The following is a 15,316-nucleotide window of genomic DNA, read 5'->3' as shown; positions in this document are numbered from 1 at the left end:
GTGCACACAGAAATGGAGTGGCTTGTAAAGGGTCTTGGCCAAATGAACTGGCAGGACAGAAGTGTCACTGCCATGAAGGGAATTATTTCACAATACCTGTGGTATTTGGTGGCACTTTTCTTGTATTCAGAGACTAAAGAATGCTTTTAGTCTCAGCCCATTCTGTCAGAAATTACCATTACTGAGTGTAAGGTCTTATTTTGCTGATTTCCTCCCCATTTTCCTTAAGGCAATAACTCCAAACCATCACTTCATGCCAGTAGATTTTTTTTTTTCCTCACTTCAAGCTAGGAAGTCCAAAGAAACATAGAAAACACCACTGCACTTCCCTTCTGACCTCTTTCCCACTTCTCTCTGCCCCTGGACAAACATGATGCTTGCCAAGGAATCAAATCCCCTGCTGCCACTGCTCAGGTGTGATATAGATGGACTCAGAAGAAGAGAAGTAGAGTGTAAATCCTGCATTTTGAGGTCCTTTCTTCTCCCTGAGAGACTCAGGCAGGTCACTGCATGTGTTAAACCACCAGGTCCTTCAACTTATTTCATAGACATCTGTGTTTCTCGAGGATTTTTTCACAGGAAAAATAATCCATTTGCCTACCATATGTCATTAATGTGTTTGCTTCTTTCCTGTTGCTATGTTATGTGCTTGTATTTAATTGTGTACTTTCTTTCTCATAACTCATTCAGTTCTTTTCTCCAATAACACATAAATGCTCAATAGATGGTGTACATCTCTGGTGTCCTGTTATATTTGATAAGAGAAAGGAGATAAGGGTTTATTATATCCGTCCCTTCAAGATGTGCATGTTACCAATTCTGAAATAATTTTGAAGCTGTTGCTGAAATAAATGAAATCTTCTGGAAGGAATCATCAGGGGTTACTACTAAATATCAAAATAAAAGCCATCCCCATGCAGAGCAGGTTATACTTGGCATGAATCTACTGGCTAAGTAACATATCCGATTTGGCTCTTTGGTTCGGAAAGAGGATTAGCCAATGTCTGACAGCTATTTTTCTATTTGTGGAACATGAGCTTGCTCAGTTTTAGGGGCTCTTTTAGGAAATTGGCTTGTACCTGTATCAAAAGGTTCAGCACAGTATGCCATTAATAAACCAGAATCTGTACAAAGAAGGTCACCTCCCAAAGCAATTTTTGTGGAATTTGGAAATTTCAGGGGGAAACAAAGAAAATAAAACCTCCTCACATATGTAAATTGATGCCCTCTCAAAAGCATGTAGAGCATTGTGTTGGTTTCCTACCAGAGAGATACAAGAAGATACCAAAGAGATATTCAGGTAGTGACTAGGTAGTTGTTAGCCTTCTAGAGCCCTTACATGAATATCAAAGAGATATGAGAAGATATCCAAGAGATATTCAAACAGTGACTAGATGGTGTTAGCCTTCTAGAGCCCTTACATGAATATCCACGAGCTATGAGAAGATACCAAAGAGATATTCAAACAGTGACAGGTTATTGGCCTTCTAGAGCCCCTACATGACTATGATCACGAGCAATTTGTGTGTAGAAATGTGTTCAGATGGTGACTCCAAACAAATCCTTATCTTCTCTCTGAACCTTTTTTCTGTGTCAGTGTTTTGCTGCATGGCAAGCCATGTTTGTTGACCGAACCGTGTTGTATCATGATGCCTACCATGTGTGTTTAACACTGTCTTTATAACTGTTTGCGCTGCTAGCTGCTACACTGAAGCAACCATGCTGTTCTCAAGGCAGTCCACCCTTGATGATTTAGATGGACCAGACACTGTTCCTAAAACAAGTGAGCGCGCTCGACCTAGGCTTCGTAAAATGCAGAGCATGGATATGTCTTCCTCATCAGCTGACAGTGGCAGTATAGTGTCAAGGTGCTTACCTCATGCATGCTTTGTTCACTCATTTCCCCAATACCATTATGTTTTACTGCAGGGGACATGAAGTTGCCTTTGCAGATCTGAGGTGTACAGAGCGGTTTGCATGGTTCATGGAAGCTTTACTCCCTTCTGTGTTGTGGCATGGTTCTGAGGTTCAAAGTCAGGGTGGTAATCTAGGGCTCCTTTGCCGTTTCACTTCTTATTCTTGTTTTGTTTTCAGAGTGGGGTGGGTTTTTGTTGGTTTTGGTTTGTGGTTTTGTGTGGGTTTTTTTGTTTGTTTGGGTTTTTTCCAACCTTAATTCATACGATTTTAAAAGATCTCCCACTACATTACACTGGCTTAACTCTGCATTTATTCAGCTAAAAAATAGAGTCTGATCTTCATAGTTATCAAGTTGATGGTTGTTCCTATTACACTTCAGCTGGAAGTGAAATTCCTCAGTTAATCAGTGATGCTAAATATGGACTTGGATATCTAATTTTAGGGACAAAGATAGGCAAGCATTGGCCCTGCTCTGTCAGTTTTGAGTATTCCCCATATAGGAAAGATTGCTAAATCTGTTTTGATTGCTTTACCATTGATTTGCAGGCTGTAAGGTGTGGGAATTAAGAAAGGGAATATAGTTATGAAAAGATTGTGAATAATACTAACACACTGCAAGAAAGAACTATTCAGAACTATTCACTTTTTTTAGCAAGTGAACCCCAGGGGTTTGTATGGCATTGGGAAATGGTGTTTTAACTAGCATTATAAATATTACAAATATGGAATTATGTGGCAGATTTGATCATTCTTTTTTCAGCATTTAAAGGGTTTTCCACATTTTGTATGCCAATCAGTTTGGAAATTATGGGATTTTATGCTTCTGTACATTTTAACCATGATCACTGCTAACCAAGAATCATCAAACCCCATTTCCTATTCAATAGTGTTACACACACTAATTAATAACTAGAAATATTTATTATTATATGGTAGTAATGAAGTGTTCTAACCCAGCCACATTATATTTGGAAGCACTGTAAAAGAAAAAAAAATGGAGCTTAACTTTTAGTTCTGGCAGGAGGTGGTAGTGCCAACTGGCTTTGACAGTTCCAGCTGTCTTTAAAAGGCTATACTTTAAGTGTGAATATGGCCCCATTCATTGCACAGGAACCTTGTGAAATCTGATTTTGTCTCTTGAGGTACAAGCACATGCAGCCAACAAAAGATAAGGAATTGATGCCCATTGCTTAACCTATGCCTAGAATGGAGATTATAAAGAGAAAATTTATGTTCAAAGGGAGAGCAGAAAAATAACTGAGGGATGAGAAGGATGAAAGCAAAATCAAGAAAATATTGTTGGGATTATGATATCCAGGTTCCCATCTGGATTTGTGAGGTTGGATGAATTTACACCACCTGAGACATCATCATGGAGCATTGAGAGGGAAAGTGATTATGGGCATGCAAAGCCCAGGATAAGCAAGGTGAAAAAGCAGAGAGCTGAACAGAGTGAGTAAGAACAGCTGAAAAAGAAAACAGGTACCCACAGGGAAAAAAAAAACAGTAAAACTGAAGGTGGTATTGAAGAACATAGGGCAGCCTAAAGGTAAGCGAGATACCACTGGGACAGTTTTGCCATCTGGATTGTGTTTCTCCATGTTAGCAACTGACTTTTCTTTTATTTGGAATTGGGGATGATGTGTGTGTTCAGCTCATGTTCCAGTTGTAGAGCACCTATATGGTGGATGTTAAAAGCACCATGTTTAGAAGGAACCCCGTGGCTGCCCATCATTCACATGGAGCATGCTTTAAATAGATGTAATACACAGTCCTGGTTCTTGTCAGTAAGTGTTTGGACTACTTTCAGATAGTGCAGTGTCTCTTGATATTCATTTGCCCTTTGTTGGTGTGAATCACTGGGTTCACTGGGATGTTGTTGAGGGAGAAGATGGACTCAGCTGGTCCATCCATGTAAAAGGAGATCTTGATGATTTATATTCTGCCAGATTATATGGACTTTGAAAGCCTGGAAATGCAATGGGTTTGCTCAGCTCTGTACATAAAGGTACAATTAACAAACTGTTTGGTGGTGATCCTTTCAAGCCTCAACTCTCTCTCTTCATTCATCCCCAACAGTGAACCTACACAGGTCACCATGCTCTATTCTCGTCAGGGGACAACTGAAACCATTGAGGAGGTAGATGGGGAGCATGAGGAGGAAGGAGCTCATTCTGCATCAAGGCCAGAGGAAGAGGAGATGGAAGATTATAGCCTGGATTCAGAAGGAGCTGCATACACTCCTGATACTGATGTGCCATTGTACTCCACTGTGGACAGCAATGCAGAAGCTCCACCTTCCTACAGCAAAGCTGTCAGCTTTGAACACCTTCCCTTTGGCTCCCCAGAAGACTCAGCTGGTAAGAGCCTCATGATGGTGAGCCCCGATGACAGTCGGACAGACAAGCTTGATACGATTCTGCCTCCGTTGACACACGAGCTAACTGCCAGTGAACTGCTTCTGAACAAGTAAGGACCTTGACAGGGAAGAATTGTTGGTCTCACTCTATGAAATTTTGTCATTGCTTTAGGATTTTTTTTGGCTCAGAACTAGGCTACAGTTTCTGATACAGACCTTGGGCTAAGTTTGATTTAAGGGAAGAAGCTCATTTCCTGTGCAGTTGTTCTAATTACAGATTTCTAAAACAATTCAAATTCATCTTGGAAAGAATCTCCACTGTCTCCCCAGATACCATCCCTCATTGTTCCAATTAGCATCAGATTTCTGTGCTGAAGTTGTCATGGGGTCAAGGGCTTTTCTAAATATTCCTTGTGGAGAGGGCTTCTCTTCTCCAGGCCGCTGTGATTTCAAACAAGTTTCCTCCAGGGCTATCTGGGAAAATGTTTCTCCTTTAATTAGTTTGGATTACCATAAAGGAAGCTCTGAACTTTGGCAGAGTTGTTGTTTCAAGCCAGTAGAAGCTGAGGGCTATGTGGCGAGGCCACCTTCCTAAGTTCTTTCCTAAGGGATATGATGTGCCTTTTGCCCCTCAAACACTGTGCTCCCTACTACAGCCAGCTTTGAGGTGGGGTTGGTGCCACTGCTCTTCTTTCTCTGCTTTCCAGCCTACCTCAGCTAGGCGAGAGCTTCCCCAAATGCAAGGACAAAATCTTGAACCACAGAAATGTCTTCCAGCCTGACTGCAACTGGAGACAGAGACCTATGGAAATGTGACTGTGGAGATGCAGTGTCTTTTCTGCTTATTTTTTATAGCCTCTTTTTGCTTTTCAGTGAGGTTTCTTCTCAGGCTAGAGCACTCTTTGTGGAAAGCAAAGGGGATTCTGGAATATATGTGAAAGTTGCATTATGATTTCTTTCTGCCTTCTGTACTTATTTGGATGAGGTAAAGGGGAAAAGATTGGACACACCTAATGCTCAAGAGCATTTACTCTGTTGTAATCTAATGTCCAAGGACTGTTCATAATGCACATTTCCTGATGGGCCTCTGGAGTTTCTTCAAATTCCCATCTGTGCTGGTAAAGCAGATATGAACCCAGACAGGGCCACACCACCATGGTTGGTTGGGCAGCTCTAGGAAGGTGGTTCTTGTAGAAGTTCTTGGGCCAGGCTGACTCCCTGAGTAAATAGAAAACCAGCAGAATAGTGCTTCTAGTTATTTTTGCCTGAAATTCTTGGTTTCTGATCTTAGTATCAGGTTATTTAATTATAATACCAAATCCCATCTGTTTTTTTCCCCCCAATGAACTCAGCAGCAGATTTTTGTACTTTTTCAGAAGGAAAATTAGTAGCAATTTAAAAATCAGCTCCTGTGAAATTAATTTTCATTTAATTTTTGGTATTCTGCTCCTCACAGGATGTTTCATGATGATGAGCTAGAGGAATCTGAGAAGTTCTATGTTGGTCAGCCTCGAGTCTTGCTTCTTATTTATGCCCTGTACAACACGCTGGTGGCCCGATCAGAAATGGTCTGCTATTTTGTAATCATTCTAAATCACATGATCTCTGCCTCCATGATAACTTTGGTGCTCCCAATCCTTATCTTCCTGTGGGCCATGCTGTCTGTTCCTCGGCCAAGCAAACGTTTCTGGATGACGGCCATCGTCTACACTGAGGTACGCTGCCGGCATTGCAAGCAGAAATGTTAAGTTGTGAGCTTTGAACATTCTCTTTTCTGATTTTGATGTCTAGGATGAGGAGCCTTTGGCCCTTCCTATTAAAACAACTATCTGCTAAAGTCCTCAGAAGTGTTTGTGACATGAAAAGGTCTCATTTCTGTTTTTCTTCATGGCAATGAGTGATATCTTTCCTGGTATTGCATAGAATACCTATCACAAGGACAGATCATTTGCCAACAGTGACAGCACACACTGCTTGTGGTATCTCAAGTACCATTGGGCATCATCTGTTGTGCTGAATGTTGACTTTATTACTGAAGAAATGGGAAGTGTTGTTCTTCTGTAGCAATGAATTTGCTTGGTTTTCTTCTTATAAAACCACCAAAGTCATTGTATTTCAACCCTCTTAATGTCACCAAGCTGTTACATTTGCCATGCTTATAAACACCCCAAGTATGTTGTGATTCTGAACAGGTGGCCATTGTCATCAAGTACTTCTTCCAGTTTGGCTTCTTTCCTTGGAATAAATATGTGGATTACACAAAAGATAAACCTTACCATCCACCCAATATCATTGGTATTGAGAAGAAAGAGGGTTACGTGCACTATGATCTTGTTCAGCTCCTTGCCTTATTCTTCCACAGATCCATTTTAAAGGTAATCTGACTTCATGTTTCTCATTTTACATTTTTAGTCACTTCTGGGATGTAGGAAAGTCACTCATATGGATATTAGGAAAATATTCTTCACTGAAAGGGTGAAGAATTGTCCTTGTCACTCCCTCAAACAGGCTGCCCAGGAAAGTGGTGGAGTAATCATCCCTGCAGGGTTTTAAAAGCCATGTAGATGTGGTGCTGAGGGACATGGTTTAGTGGTGAAATGGCAGTGCTGGGTTAATGTTTGGACTCAATATCTTAAGGGGGTTTTCCACCTGAAGTCATTCTGTGATGGATTCTATGATATCCTATCACAGCTGAGCTTAGCAACACCTGTGATAAATTCTGTGACAGAGAGACAAAGTTGAAATGTTCTCTTCTTTTTCCTCTAGTGCCATGGATTGTGGGATGAAGATGACAAAGGGGACAGCTCCAGTAATAAAGAGGATACTGATGATGAGCTTTCTCTGACAGGAGGCAGGAGAGACTCTTCTGCCTCTTTGAAATCTGTTAATCTTGCGGCATCAGTGGAGTCCATCCATGTCCACTTCCCTGAGCAGCAGACTGCCATCAGAAGGAAGAGCTCTAGCAGTGTATCACAGCTTTCACACAGGTCCAGTTTCTCCTCACACAGATCTAAGAGAGGTAAATATGGCATTTCTGAGACTTGAAGAGCAAATGTTCATTTCCCATAGGATCATCCTGCTGAAACCTTGTGTCAGTTGCTGTGGAGATCCCAGAGGCTACTGAATGCTGCTACTCCTCAGTGAGGGAATAGGATATGAACCAAAGTATCTTTGTTCTTGAACATGTTCCAAGCCTTCTTAAAGTTCAAATGGAGAGCCATGCTTTGTGATTCATTATGTTTTTAAAATTACATTATCCAAAAAGCTGGGAAAGGAATGCTCATTGTGGCCCAGATCCAGGATTTCTGGTCCAGCATAATCTCTAGCTAGAGGGAATGCAAAACACATGTATTTTTCGTATCTACATTTGCTGGTTCTTGAAGAGAGAAGTTTTGATTAGGTATATTGAAATAGATTACCTATCCTGTTTGACTAGCAGGTAGAGGGAGGTTCTTCTCCCCATCTAGTCTGCCTTAGTGAGGCTGCATCTGGGGTACTGGGTCCAGTTCTGGGCTCCCCAGTTCAAGAGAGACAGGGAGTCACTGAAGAGATACTGAAGAGAGTCCAATGAGAGCTATGAAGATCCTGAGGGGACTCTCTTACAAGGAAGGAGAGACCTGGGGCTGTTTAGCTTGGAGAGATGACTGAGGATCTTATCAATGCTTATCAGGGCCAGGGTGTTTTTATTAGTGCCCAGCAACACGACAAGGGACAATGGACACAAACTGGAACACAACAGATTCCATCTGAACATGAGGCAAAACTTCTTTCCTGTGAGGATGACCAAGCCCTGCAACAGGCTGCCCAGAAAGGTTGTGGTGTTTCTTTCTCTAGAGAGATTAAAAACCTGCCTGGATGCAGTCACAGACAACCTGCTCTGGGTGACCCTGCTTTAGCTGGAGGGTTGGACTAGATGACCTCCAGACATCCCTCTCAGTGCTTAGTATTCTGTGTCTTGTAAAAAGCAATGGGCTTACTCTAATCTGAATGTATATTGAGGTGAGTACATCAATCAAATACTTGCCTTTATGACTGGCATTCTCTTTTCATAGTTAGTAATCAACTTTTGATCTGCCACTTGTTAAACCTCTACTCAGTGCCCTCAAGATGTTATCATACTGGGGAGACCTCATTGCTGTCTACAACTACCTGAAGGGAGGTTGTAGCCAGGTGGGGGTCGGTCTGTTCTCCCAGGCAACCAGCAACAGAACGAGAGGACAGAGTCTCAAGTTGTGCCAGGGGAGGTTCAGACTGGATGTTAGGAAAAAGTTCTTCACAGAGAGAGTGATTGGCCATTGGAATGGGCTGCCCAAGGAGGTGGTGGAGTTGCCGTCCCTGGAGATCTTCAAGAAGAGACTGGATGAGGCACCTACTGCCATGGTCTAATTGATTGGATAGGGCTGATAGGGTGATAGGGCTGATAGGGTGATAGGTTGGACTGGATGATCTTGGAGGTCTCTTCCAACCTGGTTGATTCTATGAGACTATGATATTCGGGGGGGAAAAAACAAAGGCAAACTTTCAGATCTTCTCTGAAATGTGGGACTCAAACGTGAGATGCAAGTCTCAGGGTGCATTGATTTCTAGTTTTTGTATGTAACTTTGTTTAGAATTAGCTTCCCTTTACCTCTATTTTTTGTGTGTAACTTTGTTTAGAATTAGCTTCCCTTTACCTCTAATTTTTGTGTGTAACTTTGTTTAGAATTAGCTTTTCCTTACCTCTAATTTTTGTGTGTAACTTTGTTTTGAATTAGCTTCTCTTTGACTCTAATTTTTTGGGTTTTTTTTCAGGAAGTACCAGCACACGAAACAGCAGTCAGAAAGGAAGCAGTGTGTTAAGCATCAAGCAAAAATCCAGAAAAGAGCTTCTTATGGAAAAGTTTCGAGAACAAATGATCAAAGCCAAGGCCTTTACAATTAAAAAGTGAGCAATGCAAGGAGTTGTGCTGGTTTTGGGCAGGGGGTTCCAAGAAGCAAAGCAGCCAAACAGCATTTTAAGGAGAGCAGGTTACTACATCTGTTAATTCAAGGGGCCGAATAGTTACATGCACAGCTCATTGTATGCAGATGTTTTCACTGAGTCCCACCAGCTGAACATCAGACAAAGCAGCAGCTGTTCAAATAGCATCTGCCTGATAAAAAAGCTCAATGTCCTGTGTGAACTTGGTTGGCTGTGTGTATTTCTACTGAACAAAGGCTACTATGGTGGTTTAGAACAAGGGACTGGTGTCTGTGAAGCCCTGTGGAAACTCTCAGAGTAGATCTTAGATACCTTTATAAACATTAATCCTATCACACCCAGCCATTCTTTTCTTCAGTGCAGGCTGCAGTGTTGTTAAATGCCATTGTGGTCTGTGTTGTTTTAGGACTCTCCAGGTGTATGTGCCCATCAGACAGTTCTTCTACAATCTTATCCATCCAGACTACAGTGCAGTGACTGATGTCTATGTCCTGATGTTCCTCGCAGACACAGTGGACTTCATCATCATTGTGTTTGGATTTTGGGCTTTTGGGGTAGGTCACCCACCACAGTCACAGAGGCATCTCTCTGTAAATCCTCAGTTGGATTTACATACTGTAGATGCTAAATATCATGTGAGTGTCTTCCTTCCTCCACCATTCTGCTGTATTTTCTTTTTCAGAAACACTCTGCAGCAGCAGATATCACCTCTTCATTATCAGAGGACCAGGTCCCAGAGGCATTTTTGGTGATGGTGCTCATTCAGTTTGGGACCATGGTGGTAGACAGAGCACTGTACCTTAAAAAGACTGTCATGGGAAAGGTCATATTCCAGGTCATCCTTGTTTTTGGAATACATTTCTGGATGTTCTTTATCTTGCCTGGAGTGACAGAAAGGTATAATGCTTATAATCATATGACATGGGTACAATACTGTTGCTTTACCACTTTGTATTTTTATTTGAGATGATTCTAGCTGAGCTTTGGAATCATGAGCAAGTTTCTTCTTGGTCTCATTTCTAAGCAGAATGTTGAAGTGCCTTTCCATAGCAATAACTGTGGCCAACATAAGTTTGAGGAAGGATTAATTATATATGTACAGAAGTATTCTCAACTTGGGCCAAAATGCAAGCAGGTAAAAGAGAACTTGTCTATAACTGAGTGATTAGATGCCTCAGTTGAGACAATGTTGGCCTCTGATTGGGTTCCCTATTCCCAAAACTGCTACAGACTGATTTAGAAGAATGAGTAAAAAATGTCTCCCTCAAGGAAACATAACTTAGCACTTCCCTGGAATGTGTGAATTGAGAATTTAAATCTCCTTAGACGGAGGAATGTCTAAAGCCTCTGTCTCTTCTGAAGAGCAGAAGTTCTCCTCCCTTCCTGCTGCCACATGGCTCTGGAGCTGATGTGGATGTGGTCACCAAATTAATGTTATTTTTCATAAGGGCAGCAGGAATTGTGCCCCAGCATTTTTCAAATGGATCTGCTGCACATTGAGAATTGGTATGAAACTTTTGGCTTCATTTGGTCACTTGAGAGGGAATTGACTTTTTCTGTGCTTTTGTGACATTTGGTGATCTCAAATCTACATCTGAAGCCTCCTGTATTCTTTCTAAGTCAGGCTGAGTCTTAGAAGCCCCTGAAAATGTTTTAATGAAAATATCTTGTGGGATGTAATGGAAAATATTGGATCAAGTCTAGTTCATCATGAGGCATCTCCTGCAGCTCTATCATGCTGACAAATGGCAGTCAGAAGTCGCACATGTCCACCAAGATGGTCAGGGGGGATGGTGCACATGACTTGCGAGAAGAGGCTGAGGGAAGACAGTTACTTAAATCTGGAGGAGAGAAACTGAAGAGCTGTTTTCAGCTCTCAAGAGGGCACTGAGAAGAAGCTAAGCTCTTTTCAAATAGGACAAGAGACCACAAGTAGGGGAAAAGGACATTTTGGTTAGATACAATGAAAAATATTTTCACCATGCCAGCGGTTGAAAACTGGACCAAGTTTCCTAGACAGTTATGGGATCTCCCTCTTCAGAGATAGTCAAACCTCAGCTGGACAGATCTCTTAACAATTTGATGTAATTAGCTATGATGGGTGGAAAAAGATGATCTTCAGAGGTTGCTCCAATTTAAATACAGTTCATGACCTTGGAAGTGCCCCCAGGAACACAAATAGCCATTCAAGCTGCCTGGATTTAGCCCAGATATCAGCCCTGTGCAAAGCCAAGAGAAGCTCACAGAGTCCCCCCATCATGGGGACTGAGGGCAGACTGGCCTGTGCTGGGCAGCGAGGCACTGCCCCAGAGCCCTCACTCTTTAGGAAACCTATTCCTAGTCCCTGTGATCCTGAGGTGACAACAGATGTTGGGTTTTAGATTTTCCCTATGGAATGTCTTTCAAATTCTGTTTTAGCCCTGCAGTGGGGTCAGAAACCAAGGAATTTTAACAGGATCTCAGGAAAGGGAAACTGCCAGGAACACAAGACATTTCAAGCTAATTTGGTCATGCAGAGATACAAAGCTCATCCTTTTCCTTTATCTGTCTTTTCCTTTACAGGAAATTTAGCCAGAACACAGTTGCCCAGCTCTGGTATTTTGTGAAATGTGTTTATTTTGGCTTATCAGCCTATCAGATACGCTGCGGATATCCAACTCGTGTTCTTGGCAACTTCCTCACAAAAAGCTATAACTATGTCAACCTGTTCTTATTTCAAGGGTAAGTCCAGACCTACTGCCCTCCTCCTGTCTTATGTGAAATAAAGTTCTTGTTCTCATGAGGTGCTGGGGTTAGTCAGGACTTCTTTTCACAGGCTGCTGGCAGTAAATTTTTGTATATGCTCTATGTCCTCTGCAGTCCACCAAAAAAACCCAAACCACCAACAAATCCAAAATTTCAGGAATGAAGATTTCAGGAGAATCAGAATCTAGAAGCCTGACAAACTGGTTGGGTACTCAGGCCCCTATGGAAGAGACTTTTGTAACACTTCTAGGAAACCACCTCTGAGGACAGAAGTAGGGGCTACACATAGTGATAGAAAACACATGGTAGGCTGAGGCAGTTGAGCTTGTTCAGCCTGGAGAAGAGAAAGCCTTATACAGTCTTATAGCAGTCTTCCAGTACTTAAAGGGGCCTATAAGAAATATAGGGACAGACTTTTTAGCAGGGCCTGTCATGACAGGACAGGGGGTGATGGTTTGAAACTAAAAGAGGAGAGACTTAGACTAGAGAGAAGGGGGAAAAAAAATTATCCTGAGGGTAGTGCAACACTGTCCCAGGTTGCCCGGAGAGGTGGTAGAAGCCCCATCCCTGGAAACATTCCAGGTCAGGTTGTCTGGGGCTCTGAGCAACCTGATTTACTTGAAGATATCCCCCCCCCTGGAAGGGGGTTGAACTAAATGGCCCTTAAAGGTCCCTTCCAACCCAAAACATTCTGTGATTCCGTGATTCTATGATTTGCTCTGCAGTCCTAAAAAGTAGTAAGGCTTCAAATCCCCAAATGGTATTTGGAGCAGGTCTGCAGGCTCTGACTCAGCAGGTGAGAAGAATAAAGTGAAAGACAATACCCAAGAGAAATAAGAACTAAATGTTTCCTTGGTGTGTCTTTTGAGGAGTGCTACACCTTTAAAGCTCTTCAGGAGTTAGAAATGTTAGTGCAAGTAAGAAGCACAGCATCACCTCAGTGTGAGATGTGGCTTATGCTGTTACCATGATGTTGTGGCTAAGCCAGTTGAAAACATATGCATATTTAACAGAAATTGGCAGTAATTTCACCCTTTCTGCAATATTTTTCAATATGGACTTGTTGCATTCCAGTAGGAAAAGCTACAGACAAAAGCTTTCTTCATGTGAAATAGTCTTTGTGACTAGTAGAAGCCAAGTAGAAAAGTATAGGACTAGTAAAAGGAACTTTGAGCAGCTGCTATATGCATGTTGGTTTCCTGTTAGGCCACCTTCTTTTGCTGCTTAATTCTGAGTCCCACCCCATTCCATATAACTGAGGACTGCAAAGAAGCTCTGCATCACTTGGTGTAAAGAGGTAAAGCAGACATTCCCAGCATCCTGTGAAAAGAGTATTCCTCAACTCCACTCGCAGGTCAGAGGAATTTGGAAACACAAGGAAGTCTCTCTTGTGCTATTCTATCAATATCTCAATTGCAGTTACTGGGCTTAATGGTGCAACAGCTTGTTTATAGCCTGACAGGGAGATCTAGAGAAACATGAGCTGTGTCAGAAGACACCGCTCCCAAAACTAGCTGTGCAATCTCAGGAAGTGATTGTGTTTCTCTTTCCAAAATCTCCCATTAAACTGTCTTTTGGCTTAATTCTCTCTCTCACTTACTGTGCTCATTTCGTGTGATCACCCCATTTGTGACCAGTTATCTGCTGTGGTCTCCCTTTAGGTTCCGCCTGGTTCCATTTTTGACAGAGCTGAGAGCAGTAATGGACTGGGTTTGGACTGACACCACGCTCAGTCTTTCCAGCTGGATCTGTGTTGAAGATATCTATGCTCATATATTCATTCTGAAGTGCTGGCGAGAGTCAGAAAAAGTAAGGAAGCCCCACATGAGTGATCCAAACCTCCTCTTCCCCATGCAGAAACACAAAGAAACTATCTGGAGTCCCTAAATAAGTGGAAAATCCACCATAAAGACAGTTTGTTAGGAGATATTCCTGGGGTTTATGTTCAGAGATAGTCAGACTGCTGGGTACTTTATGTTAGTTGGCAGTCACTGCAAGTGACAGAACGGCTTCTTTTTTGAGCCTGATTTTTGCACCATTAACATGATCTCCACAGCTAGCTTAATTGCATGCCTGAGTTTCAAGCCTGCAGTTAAAAGTCCTGGTATTCAAGCTGGGTTTCTTTGTCCGTAACAAGCAAATGAGTAACCTGCAGTATCAGGGAAACTAGCAGAAGTGAAAGTTCAGGAGAAGTAAGAGCTTGTGTCTCCATGCTTTAAGTCCCAGGGACACCTGGTTCATGACACCAGAGAGGGAGCTCAGCTGGCTCCTTTGTCTCAGGAGCATCCCGGCACATCCAGAACTGAACTACTGCCCAGATAAACCTACCATTTGTCTGACTGAAATGTCAGTCTCTCTGAATCATTTAAGCTTCAGTTGAAATTAAACTTGCAAATTTCTGGATCCCTTATAACCAACCCCTCCAAAGATTGCAACCATATGCTTGCTTGTTTTGCCAACTGTGAGAAAGAAATTAAGCATTCTTTTAAGAGTGACCCAACCGGTCAGAAATTGGACATCTGCAATGAAACAGCTGCATTTTTGAAGTGTTACTGACGTGTTTCTGCTTTTATTATAATCCTGTCTCTTAATGGCAACTACTTTCCAAGTATGTCACTTAGATTAACTCAGAGCTGAAGTGCACACAAATCTTGTGTGTAGGCTTTTTTTTTTTCCTGTAGGGCTTCCATGTCTGCCATGAGTGGAGGTCTCAGGAGTCAGAGAAATAATTAATCCAGTTCTATTTTCACTGTCCACCTCACTGCATGTTTTTTTATGCTACCACAGGATCACTCTACATCATGTGTAGCATACATCTGAGGTAGGAAGAGTTCCATGTGTAAGCTGGCACGTGTGTGCCAATGCCATGTAGGAAAATAACAGCCCATGGCTTTATGAGTGTTGTTCAAGGTACTTTGATTCTCTCTGTCTCTCACACATTGAGCAGAATGCCTAAGCACTTGGACTGCTGGAGGCTTCCTGAGCTGTTCTGTAACATCATTAAAAGTGCCTGAACTAATCTCAGACAAACAAAATAATGCATCCCTGTTGACCTTGATAGGATATTTTAATGTAAACAGTGTTCTGTACTGCAAGACAAATCACCTGATACACTGCTTTTTGAAAGTAACTGATTTGTTTTAAATATAGCATTGTATTACAAATTTAGTATTCTCCTAGGGCTTTATGGATTCATGTTGTAAAGCAAGAACAATTTCCTGAAAGCCAGATTCCTGGCGTGTGCTCGAGGTGCAGCACAACACAATGCATCCTTATTTTGCCCATGCAGTGTGTGAAGCAGAGGAGCCTAAAGCACTCTGTGGAGTTGAATCCTG

General features: G+C 42.1%; 1 protein-coding gene across 2 annotated transcripts in view; it reads left to right on the top strand.

Annotated features, from left to right (window-relative positions):
• Positions 1 to 15,316, top strand: part of PIEZO2 (piezo type mechanosensitive ion channel component 2) — a 338,300-nt gene that overhangs the window by 309,543 nt on the left and 13,441 nt on the right. For both annotated transcript variants that reach the window (XM_054164079.1, XM_054164078.1), the window contains exons 40-49: positions 1,701 to 1,868; positions 3,997 to 4,386; positions 5,733 to 5,991; positions 6,469 to 6,651; positions 7,043 to 7,295; positions 9,068 to 9,200; positions 9,643 to 9,790; positions 9,919 to 10,133; positions 11,799 to 11,957; positions 13,643 to 13,790. In XM_054164079.1, coding sequence (XP_054020054.1) covers positions 1,701 to 1,868; positions 3,997 to 4,386; positions 5,733 to 5,991; positions 6,469 to 6,651; positions 7,043 to 7,295; positions 9,068 to 9,200; positions 9,643 to 9,790; positions 9,919 to 10,133; positions 11,799 to 11,957; positions 13,643 to 13,790 — 2,056 coding nt within the window. The remainder of the gene's footprint in view (positions 1 to 1,700; positions 1,869 to 3,996; positions 4,387 to 5,732; positions 5,992 to 6,468; positions 6,652 to 7,042; positions 7,296 to 9,067; positions 9,201 to 9,642; positions 9,791 to 9,918; positions 10,134 to 11,798; positions 11,958 to 13,642; positions 13,791 to 15,316) is intronic.

This window comes from Dryobates pubescens, chromosome 9 (assembly GCF_014839835.1).
Source record: "Dryobates pubescens isolate bDryPub1 chromosome 9, bDryPub1.pri, whole genome shotgun sequence".
Taxonomy (NCBI): Eukaryota; Metazoa; Chordata; class Aves; order Piciformes; family Picidae; genus Dryobates; species Dryobates pubescens.
Note: the sequence above shows the minus strand (reverse complement) of the source record. Positions and strands in the feature narration are given on the sequence as shown.